The following is a 20,127-nucleotide window of genomic DNA, read 5'->3' as shown; positions in this document are numbered from 1 at the left end:
CTCCAGGCTCCGTGAGGGTGCGGACTTGTGTGCTTTATTCCCTGTATGCCCCGTGCCCAGCAGTGTCTATGCTTGATAGGTGTTCAGCATGCGTTTTCAACAAATGATTCTACTCTGTGTGAGGGCAGATATAAAAGAGCAGGAAGAGTGGGCTTCGGAAACAGATCTGGGTCAGAACTGCTGGGTCTAGGTGAGTAGCGTGACTTTTGGGTGACACTCTCTGAGCCGCAACTTCTTCATCTGTAAAGTTAGAGGGGATAATGAGCACCTCTCTTGGGGCCGCCGTCAAGATTAAAGGCGATCTTAAATCTAGTCCCAGTACATAGCTGGCACTGGAACATGACTTCCCATCCATGTCCATGCTGAACTTAATTTGCATATCCGTGTAGACGTTGCGAAGTCAGTCTTCATGATTTCATGGGAAATGTGATTTTATACATCTATGTGAAGACTCAGGACTGGCCATGAACAGCCCTGAGTCCCTCGCCCAGTTCGGCCACTACCTGGTTGTGTGACACAAGGTCAGAGTGACTCTGATCCTCAGTGTCAATCTGCAAGGTCAAAAGTTTGGACAGGATTAAACCTCCATCTTGCAGGATCCGCCCTTACAGATTTTGGCTCTGCTTCATACTTGTGTTATTATTTGCTTATTAGACTTTGTGTTAAAAGAAAACTTCCTATCGCTACTGTCAATATCCTATGTTGGAGGTAACAACAACCAGGAGAATGGAAAGCAAACAGTGCTAATAGAATTCTTGCCAGATCCTGCAACCTGCCCAGGCCCGGTGTCTGAGACACTTAGAGACTTCATGAAGAAGGGAAATTTTGCACATGCTGGAGAGATGGTAACAACACAGTAGCGCTCAAATGAGACATTCTGCACTCTCTCAGAAGGCCATGGGTGTTGAGAGCACGTGAGTGCATCAGTGTCCTTTGGTGCTGTGTGTGTGGGTAGCCCTTGGCCATTGGGGGTGCCCCTGGCACCCATTCCTCACTTTGGAAAACAATGGACTGGATCTGAGACCTGGAAGGGACCTTAAAGATCACTGCCCCACCTGTCATTTAGTAGATGAATGAGTTGGGCCGGTGTGTAAACGGCTGCCCACGCCCTTGACCCTGACAGTGAAAGAGCCATGCCTGGGTCTGCTTGTGCCATGGCAGGAAAAACCCCTGAAACGTGGAGAGCTCCAGCAGTGTGGCCGGGGACCCCCAGCCCCAACCCCGACCAGGCCACTTAGAAACTGCCTGCGTGGACGGTAGCCAGGACTTTCATACTAAGCCCAATTCTAATATCTGGGAGTGTTTTTTGGACTTGCTCTCAGCAGGCCAGGCACTTTTTTTTCTTTCTTTCTTTCTTTTTTTTTTTTTTTAAGAACAGGGTATCTCACTTACAATAGCCTCCAGTCCCTTCAGAACACTCGGGCTCCACCAGAACACTTGGTTTGCGCTGTCTGATCCTGTTCCTTCATGTTGGTCAGAAGTAGTCACAAACGTGTAGTGAGCACAGCAAGTACCATTTCAGAGCCAAAAAGGAGTTTGGGGTGTGGATTATATACTTTGAAAACAAAACAAAACAACACCTTTTTGAAGCATAACTGACGTAACAAAAACCACTGAACGTATTTAATGTATATAACTTGGTGGGTTTGGAGATACGAATATACCCGTGAAACCACTACAAACCAAGGTAATAAAAATCTTGGACAAAAATAAAAATAAAAAAATTAATAATAAATAAAAACAAGAAAATAAACATTTATTTCCTAAAATAAAAAGTTTCTGCCTGACCCCCCCTTCCCGAACACCTAGTGTCATGTCAGCTGTGAACTTGTCATTTACGGCCTTTATTATGTTGAGGTGGATTATACTTTTAGAGCTTTTATGAACAACCCAGAAAAAAGGTGGGTAGCAAAGAAAATGTTTTGTTCAACATGGAGATTGTACCAAATAACCAAAATGTTTGGTTCGACGTGAAGATTTTACGAGATTGTCAAAGAGTTTAAAACAATAAAACATAGTGTTTTAAGTCCTCATCCCCCAAAATGAAAACAGATTTCTGTGTAAGTTACTTAGAAAGAGCAAGACAAGCCCTGTAGGCCCTAGAATCTTTTTGTTGTCCTTGCTAGATTTGTCCTTGAATTAAATTCCATGCTTCTCGGGGTGCCTGAGTGGCTCAGTTGGTTAAGCATCTGCCTTTGTCTCAGGCTGTGATCCCAGGGTCTTAGGAGCAAGCCCCAGGTCCCTTGGGCTCCCTGCTCAGCGGGGAGCCTGCTTCTCCCTCTGCTTCTCTCTCTCTCTCTCTCATGAATAAATAAAATCTTTAAAAAAAATTAAATTCCGTCCTTCTTCCCTCAATCCCGATCACCTTCCCTTATCACCTTATAAATGGATAAACTAAGCTAGTGGTTCTCAACTTTGGCTGTAAATTAGATTACTTGGGAACTTTAAAAATCCTGAGTCCCAGGCCACCCCCCAGACCAATGAAATCTGTGCCTCCAGAGTAAGGTCAGGCATGGGTAGTTTCTAAAGCTCCGCAGGGACTGACGTGCAGGCAGTATTGAGAACAGCTGCTCCAAACAACGATGCAGAACTTCGACGCTAACCTTTCTCACAAGTAAGAATAGCATAAACTGTTGCACATATCAAAGCTCTGTGGAGTTACCTGTGAAATTCTTACTCTATGCTGACAACACAGTTTGTTAGCTAAACACCTATTCATCCAGTTCTCCTCCTGACACTTTGTAGAAGAGAAGCCAAGAGGGGCACCTGGGTGGCTCGGTAGGTTAAGTGTCTGCCTTCTGCTCAGGTCATGATCTCAGGGTCCTGGGATCGAGCCCCATGTCGGGCTCCCTGCTTGGCTAGGAGTCTGCTGCTCTCTCTCCTTCTGCTCGTCCCCCCATCCTCTCCCCCGCCCCCAGCTTGTGCTCTTTCTCTCAAATAAATAAATAAAATCTTAAAAAAAAAAAGAGGAGAGGCCAAGATTCTCCCCACGATCCCTATCACCTTAATTGTAATCTGAGAAACAGCTGCTCATGGACTCCCGGGGAAGTAACAGCTCAGGCTCACAGTGTTCCTTGGCATTGAGTAACTCACACAAGGTCACAGAGAGCAAGTGTGATTCTGGGGAAGTGAGCAAAGTGAGGGGGGACTACTAGGCACTAAGGAATCCCAATCTAGTAAATCAAGTGGGAAAATAAGCCAGAACCACCAGATCCCTCCTGGTGATCTTACCAGAACATATTTGCTTCTCCCTTTACAAGCCCCTCTCGGGGAAGCCAAGCATCTGCAACCAAAGGCAAACCTGTAGCATCTGCTGCAATGAGTTAGTTCAGAAAATTTACTTAGTTTATTTTATTATTTTTTTTAGTTCAGAAAATTTAAATGAATATTGGAAGTGTTAAACATTAAGCCCACCAGACCATGCTGTGTATCCTTTGCGATTCATTGGTGCTGAACATGACATGACAAAAATAAGGGGGAGAAACTACATTACATTACATGTGAGGTCATCAGGAGCCTGTGATCATGACCTGAGCTGAAGGCAGATGCCTAACGACTGAGCCACCCAGGCGCCCCGAAACAAACTTTCTCCATTCAGAGTCACCCAGGTCCAATCAGCGGGCCATGGCCCACTGTGCACTCTGCGCATGTGTGAGACGGGCACAGGTGCTGGGGCTGACCAGGAACACCTCTGCTCTGGTGGCTGCCGGCCGCAGGCCTACAGCCCTTGTCCGGGGGACGGGCGTTTAACTAGTTGGAATGCCTTCTCTTCCCCTGTAGCAAATCCTCTGGGACACTGATTAGTTACCAGAATGTGTTTGGTGAACAGAGATGCAGAAGAAAAAGGGAGCTTGTGGGGGGCTAGAGGCCAGCTGGGTGAACGTCTGCGGGGGGCACCAAATACCCAGGCCGCCAAGCCGCGGTGCCTGCCCTCGCTCTGCTCCTTTCCTGGAATTCGCTCAGGTTCTTGTCTTCCCATTATGACTGCAACTCTGTTGCAGTTCACCAGAACACAGTTTATTCTATGGTAGCTACATTTTAATCTCTGTGATGGATTTGAAATATAGCCTCGTTGCCTCCGAGGCTTAGAGTACCCACCAAGTATTTTTATGTTTTGTGTCATCTCTTAGGTGGGTTTCTTTTCTGCCTGTGATACTCTCTTCCAAGATAGGTTGATGCTTACTAGTTTCAAGGGGTGGTGTTTTTGACCTTGTACCAAATTCTGGGGATTTCCTGATCACAGAGATGCGGGGGGGTGGGTGCTGGTGTTCTTTCCAGGTGAAAACAACTAAGCTTCAAAGAGCTTGTGGCTAATGGGACTTCCCATCTGAAGTTAAAAGCCCAGTGCTTGAATCAGCACGTATTTCATCTGAATTACAATCAAATGCTTTTTCTCTTCTGCCCCAATGAGTTTAATTTTTTTTTCTTCTCCACTGTTTCGTAGGGGTTCAGCTGTTGCAAAAATAATTGGAAATAATGTCAAGAAACTTAAGAAGTTTGCTTCCACAGTTAAGATGTGGGTCTTTGAAGAAACGGTTAATGGGAGAAAACTGACAGACATCATAAATAATGACCATGAAAATGTAAAATATCTCCCTGGACACAAGCTGCCAGAAAATGTGGTAAGACTTTGGGACAGAAAGTACTTTCGGTTAATTCTGAAAGTAACGCTTGTCTGAGTTAGCACTTGGGGCTTGGGGAAATGGAAAAGCTACCTCCCTCCTCATTTGTCCCTTTCTACTACCAACTAATTTGTTTGGTCAGTTTTGGTTTTCCTGGTTCTCCATTCTGAAGATGGGCTTTGTATTAGTTTGCTAGGGCTGCCATAACAAAGTACAATAGAACAGATGGCTTAGACAACAGATTTATTTTCTCACAGTTCTGGAAGCTTCAAGTCCCAGATAAGGGTGTTGGCAAGTTTGGTTTCTGAGGCTCTCTCTTTGACTTGTAGATGGTCGTCTTCCTGTGTCTTCATACCGTCTTCGTTCTGTGTGTCCGTGTCCTAATCTAGTCGTCGTCTTTTTTTTTTTTTTTTTTTTTTTTGCTGTAGATTTATTCTTTTGAGAGAGAGCGCGCACGTAGGAGCTGGAGGGGAGGGGCAGAGGGAGAGGGAGAAGCAGGCTCCCCGCTGAGCAGGGAGCCGCATGCGGGCTTGATCCTAGGACCCCGAAATCATGACCTGAGCTGAATGCAGATGCTTAACTGACTGAGCCATGCAGGTGCCCTGATCTCTCATAAGGATATGAGTCATGTTGAATTAGGGCCCACCCTAATTTCCTCATTTTAATGTAATTACCTCTGTAAAGACCCTGTTTCCAAATACAGTCTTATTCCAAGGTACTAGGGTTAGGATATCAACTTATGGGACGCCTGGGTGGCTCAGTCGGTTAAGCGTCTGCATTCGGCTCAGGTCATGATCCCAGGGTCCTGGGATCGAGCCCCACATCGGGCTCCCTGCTCAGCGGGAAGCCTGCTTCTCCCTCTGCCACTCCCCCTGCTTGTGTTCCCTCTCTCGTTGCGTCTCTGTCTGTCAGATAAATAAATAAAATCTTTAAAAAAAAAAAGGGATATCAACTTGTGAATTTGGGGTGGGGGCACAGCACACAATTCAGCCCACAACAGGCTACTTTCTTGGCATTCAAGGTGCTGGTCCCATCAAAGCTGGAACTCACAGCCTTGCCTTCGGCTGCTTGTGACCCCCAGTCCTGATACTCCGTTTCTACACACGAGGACAGCTAATGTACTGGTCTGTAATTAAAATCGGGGTCAAGGCCTAAATTACAGAAGGAGACTGGAGAAAATAGAAGATTGTAAGACTGACAGTTTAAAATTTAAGCTTATTAGGTCTGAGAGGGAAAAATACAGGTAATTGCTTGGCCTCATTCCAGTGACTTGCGGGAGGTGGCGGGTGGGGGGGGAGAAATGAGCAAGGAGAATAAAAAGAGTGTACCGTGCTGCTTGTGTGAGTGGAATTTGAACTTCTGTTGCCAGATTCACCCCTTGGTGGCTTTCTGTAATAGTCTGTTTGAAGACCGGACCATTGTGGTCTGGTTCCCTGGTTAACCGGACAAACTCATCTTCTTTGTTCATGAAATATTCATCTCTGCATATATTCACTCATAGGCCTTTATGAGCATGTACAGTGCATGCAAAGCACAGTGTTGGTTGCTGGAGACAGGAAGAGGGGTAAAATGATGTTGCTTCCTTCAAGGAGTCCAGCAGGGGAGACGGATTTGTAAACTGATAAATGCAGGAAGTCCGGATTTGCAAAGACCTTGCTCGCTGGAGATTGCTGTTTGGCTTTTGGTTATGGTGTTCATTAGTGTCAAGCACTGTGCTAAGTAGCTCATATATCTTGTCTCGTGTAATGCTCTCAATAACCCTCTTAGGTTGATACTACTAGTTTTCCTATTACGAGGATGATTCTGATTTTGTAGGGAAGGATACCAAGGCCCAGAGAAGTCAATGAACTTGCCCCGGGTCCCATAGCTAGAGGCTGGGGTTTGAATTTGATTCCTGGTGGACTCATCCTGTTGAATCCATTGTCTTCTGGACAAATGATCACTTTCCCCTCTGTGTCACTGTACTGGGGGTCAGGCAGCATTTCTGCAGTCATTCTTGGCATTGTTGGTGGGGAGAGAAAGGATCCCTATGGTTCTGAGCTTAGAAGTTAAGCTGTCCAAATATCCGAGGGGAAGAACAAAGGGAGCGGCTATTCCCACTGCAGTGGGAGGCTTCTGAAGTCATCTCTGACCCCTGCTTGGAGTAGGAAATTTGTGCGTTTCACTTCTCATTCTTCTTGAACTCAATGCTTTGTTAAATATGTTCCTTCCACTCTGCTTTGTGCCAGTCCCTTATGTACCTATGTGTTCAGCCCCACTTGCCTCGAGTGTGTGAACCTGACTTTCTGGTTTTTTGGTCTTCCGTGGTTCCTGGCGCAGTACCCAAGGCATGGGGGAGGGGGGCGGGAGAGGGGAACCTGCCAGCTGGTTCTATGAAGCTGAAGCTTGTGCCGGGAGCAGGGGAGCCAGGAGGGAAGGAGGCAGGGAAAGAATTGACAGAAGAGCCAACAGCCATTGCCACTCAGAGCCCAGTGCCCACACTGATTCCACCACCTGCCCCATGTCCCCGGGTGTGGACAGAGGGAGGAGAGAAAGGAGGAACTGTCCACTCCCAGGACCCTGTTGATGTCTGAAGCCTTGTAGGTTCATGAAAGTGAACGTATCCATTCTCTGGAATGGACCTTTGCGTGGTTTCCAGCTGTTTGTTGTCATGGACTGTGTTCCCAGGGGGCAGAATAGCAGGGTCACTGGGAACGCACAGCCGTAATGTCACCATGTCACACCACTCGTTTCCAGAGCGCCTGTACCAGTCTATACTTCCCCAGCACGTCTGAGGGTTCACGTTGTTCCACATGCTTACCCGTGCTTGGCGGAGGATACCTGGGGTGCTAGAAAAGTTTTATTTCTTAAGCTGGTGGAAGGTACACTGGTGTTTTTTTTTCTGTATATTTTGTATAATTTTGAACTGCACTCAGAAAATGTTGCATAATAAAGCCGATGGTGAAGTGTAGTGGTGGAGGGACTCCCTGGGAGTCAGGGCTTGGTGCTCACTGAGTGAGCATGGTCAGAGGGACAGCTTTTCCTAGTGCTTTATTACCCTTAGGCGTGTTTTGAGGAGTAGATGAGGTGATCCATATATATATTTAGTTTCCTGTGAAGTATTTTTTTTAAGAGCTGGGGATTTGTTTTTTTTTTTAGTTTTATATTTTTATTTCAGTTTTTCAGCTATCTCATTTGGTCCTTTAAAAAATCAACTAGTGTTAGATAAGACCCTTAATCGTCATGAGAGGCATGTTGCATTTCCATCCACATAGGATTGCGATTTGTGATGTCTGTCACTTGGTGTGCTGATGTGAGACTGAGAGTCTTGCTCGGGGCCCCCACGCTGTTTCCCACTGACCTCCTTCATGCCCATCTGTCAGGTGACCCCCCACCCCCAACCTCTTGTAACAGTGATATCACCATGTCATCACCTGTTGGCTAAAAGCTGGGACGATCTGGGTTTGCAGTTTTCTCTGAAACCTGAGTGGAAAGAACGCTTCCCATTTCTTGCCACTGTTGGATGTAAATCATTGGTCTGTTTTATAGCTGTCTGTCTAGGGTCTCAGCCAGGTAGAGAGCTCCTTTGCCTTCTCGCTGCAGGTGTAACCAGCCTCAGCATGGCGCCAGGATGTACGATCACAGCATCTTCTGTGAAATACCGTTGTCATTGCTTCTCATCTTGCTTTCTAAGCCTTTACTAACTCTTTTTTAGAACAACTTGACTGAGGTCCGATTCACAGATCACACAATTCACCCATTCAAGTGTACAAGTCAGTGGTTTTGAGTATATTCAGAGTTGTGCAAACATTACCACCATCGATTTTAAAATATTTTCATCACCCCAAAAAGAAACCCCACACCATGTAGGAGTCACTTCCTATTTCCTCCTGTCCCCTGCCCCAGCCCTAAGCAACTGCTAATCTTTCTGTCTCTATAGACTTGCCTGTTCCACACATTTCATATAAATGGCACCATACAATATATAGTTTTCTGTGACTGGCTTCTTTGATTTAGCATCGTGTTTCAAGGTTTATCTGTGTTGTAGCATGTGTCAGTACTCCATTCCTTTTTATGGCTGAGTAAGGTTCTATTTTATGGATGTACCGTATTGTTATTTATCCACTTGTCTGTTGATGGACATTTGGGTGGTTTGCACTTTTCAGCTCTTGTGCATAATATGGCGATGAACACTTGTATACTGTGTTTTGTGTGAACGTGTTTTCAGTTCTTTTGAGTGGGTACCTAGGAGTGCATTTGCTGGATCATATGGTAACATTGAACTCTTTGAGGAACTGCCGGGCTGTTTTCCAAAGTCACTGCACCGTTGTACACTCCCACCAGCCGTGTGTGGGGGTTCCAGATGCTCCACATCCTTACAAACACCTTCGTCATTATCTACTTTTTTGATCCTACCCATCCTGGTGGGTATAAGGTGATATTTTATTGTGATTTTGATTTTCACTTGTCTAAAGTCTAACAATGGTGAGCGTCTTTCCATGTGCTCATTGGACACTTGTATATCTCCCTCGGAGAAATGTGTATTCACAATCTTTGTCCATTTAAAAAATTGGGTTGTCTTTTTATTAATGAGTAGTGAGAATTCTTTTTTTCTTTTTTTAAAGATTTTATTTTTAAGTAATCTCTACACCCGATGTAGGGCTCGAACTCACGACCCCGAGATCAAGAGTCACATGCTATTCCTACTGAGCCAGCCAGGTGCCCCTAGCATTCTTAATATAAATTAGATACAAGTCCATTTTCTGATATATAGTTCAGAAGTATTTTCTCCTTTTCTTCCAAGTTTTCACTTAATTGATGCTATCCTTTGAAGCATGAAAGCTTCTAAGTTTGAAATCAAATTTATATATTTTCTTTCCTTACTAACTCTTTGGTTGTTTCTTGCATAGGCCTGCATTGGCTGATGTTTCCTCCGCACCTAGAATAGTGACTGGATTTTTTGGGGTCTGAAGGAGTGCCAGGGCCAGTGGATGTGGTGAGGAAGAACAAAGCAGGGTGAAGAGTTTTGTTTCAGTGCTTTAAGTGGCATCCTATGTGATGCAAGGTTAGGCCGAGACAGTTAAAAAAAAAAAAGGCCCCTTACTTTTGGGTAATAGAGTTGCGATAATAACTATTAATTTTGGCTGCAAGCCTTCTCAAAATTAGAATATCAGGTCAGTAGAAGCCTCCCTGGGTTTAGCTTTCTGGTTTTTGTTAGAGGAGTCTTTGTCACTGCTGCTTCTTGAATTTAAATGCTCCTCAGAATCGCTTGGAGAGCTTTTAACAGGGATTGCCGGGTCCACCCGAGGGTTTCTGATTCACTGGGTCTCAGATGAGGCCCATACATTTGCATTTTTAACAAGTTCCCAGGTGATGGTGTTGCGGTTGCTTCAGGAACCACACTTTGGGCACCACTGGTCTACCTCATCAGTCTATATTACTGGTGTAATCTTGAGGAGTCCAGGCGGTTAACAGATATCTGTGTTTCTCTCGAAGCAGCCTCACTGGTGGCATATTTACATAAGACTCGTCAGATAAGGTTGTCTGTCTGTATCTGAGGATCATTTTTCTGAATATAGAGCAAGGACGTAAATTCACCTATGCTTTTGGCCGAAATTGAGATTAGAAGAACAGGAGGGCACCATAATATTTTTGAACCTCTACTTTGCTTTGTGTGTTCCTCATATGCTGTTGTGTTTAATCTAAATGCTCATTCCCTTGAGAATGTAGGTGAGTTGCCTTTGGGTGTCCAGTTAGCTAACTGGTGCTAGAGCTAGGCCAACGTGTCCATATACTGTACAGTGATAACTAAGCCAGGGGGATGCAAAAGAACCTTTAGGCTTCTCCACATACATTTATCAGCTTTGTTTTAATAAATGAATTTATATGTGTGTGTATATATATATAAAAACGTGGACCAAGAGCCCCAGATTCCTGGAAGTCTGAATATCAAGTGGGCCAACCATGGTGCCTTGGTTCTGACTTGACTATTTATCCTCCTTGCCTATGAAAGGCAAGCCCTTTTGTTCTGACTTGTCTTTCCCAATGTATTTCAGGTTCTTTCATGGTGGACACCCTCAGAAGGATTTTGACAGGAAGCATGTGAAATAGGTCAGCATTTCTAAAGCAGTATCTTGATTTTGTTCAGGGTAAAAGATAGGCAAAGACTTAGCTAAAGGTTTTATTCTGAAATAGGGTATTCCGGTTACTGGGTTAGTTGAGGAGAGCTCGTTTGGTCCCGTGTAAGAGGAATAATGTTCTGTGAATGGGCCATGCACGCCATCGAAATGCAGCTCATGTTACACATTGCTTCTGTGGGTTAAACCCTAAGCGCTCCACCAAGGAGGGTGGAAGGACATCTGTATGTACAGTGAGCCCCCAGTCATATTGTCCTGGAGAGCCATCATGTTCCCGACCAATTACAGGCTCTTCTTTAATTTACTGAAGAAGGAAATGGAAGGGACAGGAAGAAATCCAGACCAGTTGGCAGCTTCCTTGCATGTTTTTTAAAATGGGACACAGGGATGGGCAGACTCCTTAAAAGGTAAGAATTTGTAGGAAGCAGGTAGATTTTTCTGATGCGTAATCTCTTTCATTTGTTTCGTATCATTTTGAAGCACTCTCATTTATACTACTTAATCTGGAAGTGCCCTGTGAAGTGGCTAGGTAGGCAAAGTGATTTTTATACCCCTTTGTACATGGGGTGAGTGAGGTCAGTGAGGATATGTCACTTATCCAAGGTCACACAGCGGATGATTTGCAGATATGGGACTCAAACGTACATTTTTTCCATAGTTTCTCTTTGGTTCTGGTGTCTTTTCCATTTCACCATGTTGGAAATGCCTTGAAAGGGGCAGAAATGCGGGTGCACGTGTGTGTGCATGCATGCGTGCATGTGTGTGTGTGCACGTACGTGTGTGTGGGATGGATGGGGAAGAGGAGAAACGAAGTCTAGAGAAGAAAAAAGATATTATCTAAAATTCAGGCTGTCAGGCTCCGCATGAGAGTGTACAGAGCAGAAATCCCCTCCTAAGTAATGCTAGTAAGTTACCCATGGTTGAGTAAGAGGTCAGAGTTTTTACAAAGGCTGGGAGGGGATTGGGTGGGACCACAGGCAAATACATAAGAGCAGAAAGCTTTGCCAGTAAAGGACAGAGCAGCTGGGGATTGGCATCAGGAGGCTAATGGAATAGAATAAGAAATTGCTCTTTTGGAGGAGGTAGAATCTGCAAATTTGAGGGAACTAATAGGCAGGTAGATTTTGGGTGATGCATCCTTGCCACCTGTGGCTATTCAGCCTGGATTACTAATCCAGACAAGCCCCTCTGAAGAGGAAAACAGCTTCTCCCCTGCTCTGGGGAGTGTGAATAAGAGGAGAAGTGCCAGTAAAGTTTGGGTTATGATCTGCTGTATGGGGAATGACTGTGCTGCCATTCAAACCAACTTACGCTAAGATAGGGGATGATTTGTTTCATAGGACAAAAAATCCAGGTAGGGCTGGTTTCAGGCATAGCCTGAACCAATGGCTTAAATGAGGTTCACAAGGCCCTGTGTTTTCCTCAGTTTCTCTGCTCTGCCTTCCACAAAGTTGGCTTCATTCACGAGGGAGCCCTTGGCAGGACTGGGTTCTCCCCCTCACATTTGTAAAATGGTTGCAGCTGTTCCAGACCTCACACCATCATCCCACACTGTTCAAGGAAAGACCCAATTGCTACTGGAGAAGCGTGAGGAAGCAACTGTCACAAAGAAGCCCCAGCAAACATCTTCTTGGCTCTCATTGTTTTATGTGCCCACTGGCTTGGACAAAAAGACCCATCTGTGGAGCAGGGGGGCGGCCAACTGCACCTAAATGGCATAGTTAAAATGGGGACGCAGTAGCTTTTGGAAGGAAATTTAGGGGCACTTTGGCCAGAAAGAAGGAGAATCCAGGCTGGGTGGGAAACCACAGAAGTCTTCCATACCAACCAAAGGGATAAGGGGATGAAATAATTCCAGATAGATTTCCTTGGGGGATTCTTTGAGGGAAGGAGTAACTCTTAGCACATGTATTAGTTAAGAGAATAGGCTAAGATAAAAGAAGAGGCATAATAATCATATGACTCAGAGAACAAAAGGATTTATTTCCCTCTCACATCATAGTGGTCTAGCGGCTTTGCTTCACACTGTTATGCTTGGTCCCATCTTTCTTCCTCATGTCCTGTGCCATCTCTTAGGTCTGGGTTGCCTTGGGTTTCAACAACAGAAAGTGGGGAAAGAAAGTGTGGAGGAAGCAGCCTGCTGTTTTAGGGGTTCTGGTCCATAAGTGGTATGCACTGCTCCCTCTCACACTCTGTTGATGAGAACTTGGTCCACGGCCTGTGTAACTGAAGGGGCTGCCGGGAAATGTGGTCCCTAGCGAGGCGACTAGTGACTGGCTTCCACTCTGTGCTTATGGAAAAAGGTGAGAAGGAATTTTGGTGAGGAATTGGCAGTTGCCACCACAGTGCCCAAACTAGCTTTCGCAGGAGGCTTAGCCGTCCCGAATGATGTTCCTGTGGCATATAGTAGCCCTTCCTCAGAGAAGAATCTTCCTCTAGTCCCTTCATTTTGGGAACCGCAAATGCTTAAAGGGAGCTATCTCAGTTAGAGTTCGGTTCAGGTATATATGACGGAAAACCTATCACAGCAGTGACCTATTTTCTTCTCTCCTGTAAAAGACACTTATGGTATTAATGATGCGTTAACGGTGTCAGGGACTCTCTTTATCCCACTGTTCCGCCATCTCAGCATTTGGTTTCTTCCTCATAGTCCAAGAGGACTGTCTGAACTCCAGCCATCTCTTCACATTCCCTCTGGCAAAAGGAGGAGGAGAGGCCTCCAAGGGTATTTCCCAGAAGTCACACATAGCACTTCTGTGGACGCCCCACCGGTCAGAACTGAATCACATGGGGCACCTAGCTGCGAGGGAGGCTGAGGAACATAGCCTTCCTTCTGGGCATTTATGAGACTAGCACCAAACCGGGGGCTTCTCATGCTGAGGAGGAAGGGGAGAATGGACACTGAGCAACAGTAAGCAGTCTGCGAGAGACCACGTGCCCCCATGTCCTCACTAGTTGCCCTCACCTCTTCCTCTGAGAGAGAGAGAGAGAGAGAGAGAGAGTGTGTGTGTGTGTGTGTGTGTGTGTGTGTGTGTGTGTGTGTGTTTGTGTTTCTCTGCCCATGTTAAATTCTTTTTTTTTTTTTTTAAGATTTTGTTTATTTAGTTGACAGAGACACAGTGAGTGAGGGAACACAAGCAGGGGGAGAGGGAGAGGGAGAAGCAGACTCCCCACTGAGCAGGGAACCCGAAGCGGGGCTTGATCCCAGGACCCTGGCATCATGACCTGAGCTAAAGACAGACACTTAATGACTGAGCCACCCAGGCGCCCCTGCCCATGTTAAATTCTAAAACCCATCTTCATATTGATCTGAAGGAAAGAAATCACCATAAGAGCTGACATGTACTGAGTGCATACCAGGTGTGAAACGTGATCTATATTACTTTCTCTTCACGAAAGTGCTCTTCAAGTGCTTTACCCAGGAGAGTTCAGCATGGGACTATTTACAGAGGTGTGGGCAGAGTAGAGAGAACCAAAAGGGCTTCCTGGAGTACCCAGAGTTTAGCAACGGCAGGAAATCATAACCATGCCTGAAAGGGCAAGGGGACAGACTAGTGTCACCAAACCAGCCTGACTAGAGCTTTGAGACATAGAAAAGAGACTGCCTGTCAGGAGGTAGAACTGTAGAATGAAGCCAAGCCAGCATCCCTGTGAGCCTGGGCCAGAATGGCCCCAGGAGGCTGACACATACCTGACCTGTCTCTCCTCCCACCTTGGGTCTCCTAATAGCATCCCACTTTGGCTGAGTCCAACTGGAAGGCAGAGAGCAAGGGCCCCAGGGAAAATGGTCCACAGAAAGCAGCTCCTTGGGGAACACAGCAAGGCAAAGAAGGGCAGAAAATGGATTGAGAGATTGGGAGAGCAGCAGAGAACAACCTGCACAGTATTAGGACTCCTTTTTTCAGGTAGGGAAACTGAGGCATAGAGAAGCTAAGTCACTTGTCCAGCTAGTAAGCAACAGAGGCAGGATTCTGCTAGCTTTGGATGTGCCCTGAAGGGGAAGGCCGAGCCCACAGCACATTTGCCTTTCCTGTCTGTCTGCACAGCACTCTGCACACAGTAGGCGTCTGATAAATGGTCAGTGAATGAAATCATGGGGAGAGGCATATTTTGGTGTAGGCGTAAGTGTTTCCTCCTCCTGTCATTGCAGGTTGCTGTCCCAAACCTCAGCGAGGCCGTGCAGGATGCAGACCTGCTGGTGTTTGTCATTCCCCACCAGTTCATTAACAGAATCTGCGATGAGATCACCGGGAGAGTGCCCAAGGAAGCGCTGGGAATCACCCTCATCAAGGTAACTGGCCGGTGACCCCAGGCAGAAAAAGCATCACTGCGCTGGACGTCAGTTATGGGGGAGATTTATTTCCTCTCACTTCCATCTGTTAGAAATAGGAGCGGAAAGGGAGGTTATGGCAGTTTTTTTGTTTTCTGTTTTTTTTTAAAGATGGCTGGAAGGTAATCACAGTAACACACATCACAGGAGCTCAGGAGCTCAGCTGAGCCCCACTTCAGGCAAGGGCTGCGTTCTATCACAGCGGCTTTGAGCAGTGGCCGTGATGTGAGGATGGGCTCCTCCTGATGAGCCTTGCTGTCAGAAAGAACCGTCCAGGACATGGGTCTCAGCCTGCGTTCTGGAAATCACCGGTGGTTTGTGTTGCTGGGAATTGCATCCTTGTTAGTTTCCACTCCTGGGTATACTCCCTAAAGGGAGTTTTTAACCAGAAGTCCACAAACCACCCCCACAGGTCCCTAGACAGAATTCAGGACGTTTCTGGACCTAAATGTGGGGAGAAAAATTACATTTTTATTCATTTTAACTTCTAACTGAAATGAGCATTGCTCTCATGTATGAATGCCAGCCACAGGCCAGACTTGCCATAACAGTAGGGATAGCAGGACCTGTGGCCCTGTTATCAATAGAAATACCAGGTATTTTCATGCCACTTTGTAACGGCTCCAAGTTATCTGAAGGTTATCATTTATGCTGATCACGACCTTGAAATTATGGTAATTGTTAAACCTGTCAAATCATCTTTTTTTAATTGCATTAATAAAACAGCACGTATTTTACTTTGTCATAAATTTGTGTGGTTTTTTTTAAAACATTTTGATAACTGTTTCAATGTAATCAGCTTCCTGGGTAATCTCATGCATTTTGCTTTATGCGTATGAAATTCTGAGAATGAGTCCATAAAACTTCACCAGACTGCCCTGTGTGAGGACCACATCATAAAAAAGGTTAAGAACCCCTTCGAGAGACTTTGTTCTCTCGAGTGGTTCATAGATGAATGTTTATGAAAGCAAACTTGAACAACTTACTTGTCAGTTATAAGTACAATGGATAAATGAATAGTAGCCTTTCATTTTTGAATACAACACAGTGGTAAATAGAAACACACCAGAACATTCATGCAGCCACATGGGTGAGTCTCTAAAATGATAGGGTATGGAGGGGGGTGGGAGGGATGGGGTGGCTGGGTGATAGACATTGGGGAGGGTATGTGCTATGGTGAGCGCTGTGAAGTGTGCAAGACTGTTGAATCACAGATCTGTACTTCTGAAACAAATAATACATTATATGTTAAAAAAAAAAGATAGGAGGGGAAGAATAAGGGGGGGAAATCAGAAGGGGAGACGAACCATGAGAGACGATGGACTCTGAAAAACAAACTGAGGGTTCTAGAGGGGAGGGGGGTGGGGGATGGGTTAGCCTGGTGATGGGTATTAAAGAGGGCACGTACTGAATGGAGCACTGGGTGTTATACGCAAACAATGAATCATGGAACACTACATCAAAAACTAATGATGTAATGTATGGGGATTATCATAACATAATAAAAAATAAAATGATAGGGTAGCACCAAACAGTACCTCATGAGTGAATGGTACAATTTCACTGACAGGCTTTCAAAAGCAGGCATAATGGCATAACATCTTGTTTAGGAATAGCTTTATGTGGCAAAATGGTCAAGAACAGAAGGGAGCGGTGCGTACAGCCTACAGGATAGTGGTTCACCCTGGTTGGGGTGCGGACCAGTAGTGAGAAGGAGGATGGACTTGGGGAGGGACATACGGGGCTTCAGTGGTATAGGTCATGTTCTGGGTGGACTTCAGTCTCTTCCGTTTTATTGTTAACGCTTTCAACAGTGAAGACATGGTATGTATGTTACTCTTGTAAGAGCTCTTTTTCAAGTAACAAAGCGACTGTGGCATGCCTCTTTCACTTGGCGGTTTGATTTCCCCTAACTGTTGACATCCTTACAGGGCATAGATGAGGGTCCTGAGGGGTTGAAGCTCATTTCCGACATCATCCGGGAGAAGATGGGCATTGACGTCAGCGTGCTCATGGGAGCCAACATTGCCAGTGAAGTGGCTGCAGAGAAGTTTTGTGAGACCACCATCGGTGAGGTTGGCTGGGTGGGGAGCCTTGGGAGCCCAGACATTCAGTGTTTTAAAAGTACATTTGCCATTTCTGGTATCTTCTGTAGTGGACCCTTCCTCAGGTAGATATTCAGTGGGGTGGGGATTTAATGTAAGGAGGTCATCCTGTGGGACTAAAGCGTTTCAACAGCCTCCAAAATCAAAGTAAAGGCAAGGAGACCGTTTGGACCTCCCATGAGCTGATAATGAATTATCAAGGTTAAACACAAAAAATGCAAAGTGGCTTATACTGAGAAGCAGGCGATGACATCCGTGGAGGGGCTGCCCTGGCCTTAGAAAACCCAGATTTTTTTTTTCTTTTTACTCACAAATGGCAGTATCTGGATCCTCACTGGATTCCAGTGCTATCTAAAAATTGGTAGGAACGTGCTTGCTTTGGCAGCACATATACTAAAAATTGGAATGATAAAAATTGGTGGGAATGACCCCTGTTTTCAGGTGAATAATCCAAAACTCAATGAATAAGTTACCTGCCCCAAGGTCACATAGCCAATTTAGAACTCAGGCATGAACTTGTCCATCTTGTTTCCTAAATTAGAAAGCTCTTTCTACTCTTTCTTACACAACATTGGTATTGTGAAGATTTCTGCTGCTTTTAAAAATTCTCATGTGCTCATGTACCGTATTGAAATACTGATAGAAAAGTAATATTGCTATATTTGCACATGCTTTGCAAAAGTTTGAGTTTATTTACCACTCCAGAACTTACTTCCCTTGTCAAACATAGCAACAATGTGCATGATTTCTCCTTGCAGCTTTGTAAAAGGAAGCTCTAAGAGAAGTCAGGCTCTTTTCAGGAAGATAGAATGCGTGGGAAAAGGTAGCTCCTTTCATACACGCCTGCAAGTTAGGACATTTTTACTTCTTTTGCTTATTTCTCTTTCACTTTTAATTGCATAGATACTGTGGAAAATAGGGATGATCAGAAGAAAACCATTTCTTACATTTCATTTCCATTTTTTTGTGTGTGTGCAAACTATTTACGTTTATATAAGTTACGTACTGTTTTATAATTGCTTTATTTACTTAATATGTAACAACTTTCAAAGTCTGTCAACATTAATCTTCATAGCTGGATAGTATTCCAGCAACAATCCCATATATCTGGGCACTTAAAACTTTTTTTGTTTTGTTTTGAGAAATACTATCTGTGGAGAACAGAGGTATCACAAATAATATAATGAAGAAAACAAAATGGACTGTAGTCAACCCAGGTTGATATTTATAAAAATGATATATAGAGACACAGGGAAGAAAATTCAAACAGTATGAGAAAGTGTGAAATTAGAATTAAGATTGTGATTTCTCGAGCTTGGGAAGATGGTGGAGCAGGAGGACCCTGAGCTCATCCCGTCCCACATGTACAACCAGATACCATCCACATCCAAGTCAATAAACTTGAGAGGGATCCAAAGATGGGCAGAACAAACTTCACAGCGAAATAGAAGAAGCTGCATCTGACAGATTAGGAAGGTCAGAAAGGTGGAGGGAGGCTGCCCACAGGAGGGAAGGAGCTGTGTGCGTGAAGAGGGCAGAGAAAATGAGCCGTCATATCAGGGAGCTCACATGGAAACACTAATCCCCATAACATCTGGCTTTAAGAACCAGAGGGGCTGAATTCCATGAGTTTGTAAAAACAAGTGAGAATTGAATCTGGAACTTTGGAGGTCAGCTGACTCAGCACTGGGCGAGCCTGGAGGGTGAGTGATAGCTGGGTTGCTACCCTTAAAGAGACAGCAGCCTGAGCAGAGAGGCAATGTAAAAATAGCAGTTTACACAATGCTGGGGGCAAACAGGAGACAGATCTGATCATACTGATTTTGGAGCATGTTGGGGGACTTCTCTGAAAATGAGGGCTCTGACAGGTGCCATTTTTTGCTTCCACCCCCAGCATAAACACAGAGCCACAGGTGAAAGGCAGGGCTGCACAGATACTTGGAGCCTCTGCCCCAGGGCTCAGTGCAAATTAAAGTGTGTGCCCTGCCCAGCCACCGGGTGCACAGCTGTCTCCTCGTGTAGCCCCCAGCCACCACATCATGCTCAGCTGCATGCCCCCAGCTACCATCACACATCATGCCATGTGCCCCCAGCCACCATTACACACTGGGCCCAACTACACCCAACCATCATCACATGCTTTGCCCAGCCTCACGCCCCCAGCCACCCCTGTGGGCAGCTCCCAGCCACAGTGGCACTTCGGGGGATCCGGCATAGGACTAGAGACGCAACACAAATTTTGCTAACACCACCATCCCACTCCCAAGTTCCCCAGTGGGTATGTCCCCTCAGAGCTGGCCTGACTGGGTCCCACTAACACCAGAGAGAGCAAGCGCAGCCCACAAAGGCAGAGAATCAGTGCCGACAACTGCACTGAAAGGAAAAGTGACTCAGACATGACAGCAGGACATGAGCAACACACACAGGATGCTCTCCTGGAGTGCCAGGTTCTGGTGAACAGGAGATACGCACTGCAGGGACTCCTCTGCATAAAGTCACTGCATGCAAGAGAGAAGACACAGCTGACTTTCTTCACACACACAGACAGAGAGAGGCAGACAAACTGAGGAGACGGAAAAATGAAATGAAAGAAGAGGACAAGGCCACGGCCAGAGATCTAAGCAAAATAGTACAAGTAAATTGCCTGATAGAGAATTTAAAGCAGTGATCATAAGGATCCTCACTGAACTTGAGAAAAGTGGAAGACATGAATGAAATGCTTAATGCAGTGATAAGGAATAACATAGCAGAGATAAAGGGCTCAATAAATGAAATGGGAAACATGCCTGATGGAATGAGCAGCAGCAGGATGGAAGAAACAGAGGAACGAATTAGTGACCTGGAAATGGAAAGTATTCGAGCTGAACAAAAGAGAGAGAAAAGAATTATGCAAAAGGAGAATAGACTTAGAGAACTCAGCGACTCCATTAAATATAGTAACATTCGTATTATAG

At 45.3% G+C, this 20,127-nt stretch overlaps 1 protein-coding gene across 1 annotated transcript in view; it reads left to right on the top strand.

The window, feature by feature from the left end:
* Positions 1 to 20,127, top strand: part of GPD1L (glycerol-3-phosphate dehydrogenase 1 like) — a 57,778-nt gene that overhangs the window by 8,907 nt on the left and 28,744 nt on the right. The window contains exons 2-4 of the mRNA XM_027585781.2: positions 4,445 to 4,622; positions 14,889 to 15,029; positions 17,000 to 17,138. Of these exons, the coding sequence (XP_027441582.1) occupies positions 4,445 to 4,622; positions 14,889 to 15,029; positions 17,000 to 17,138 (458 nt within the window). The remainder of the gene's footprint in view (positions 1 to 4,444; positions 4,623 to 14,888; positions 15,030 to 16,999; positions 17,139 to 20,127) is intronic.

Source organism: Zalophus californianus, chromosome 1 (assembly GCF_009762305.2).
Source record: "Zalophus californianus isolate mZalCal1 chromosome 1, mZalCal1.pri.v2, whole genome shotgun sequence".
NCBI classification, from domain to species: Eukaryota; Metazoa; Chordata; class Mammalia; order Carnivora; family Otariidae; genus Zalophus; species Zalophus californianus.
This window is presented reverse-complemented; position numbering and strand designations above follow the sequence as displayed.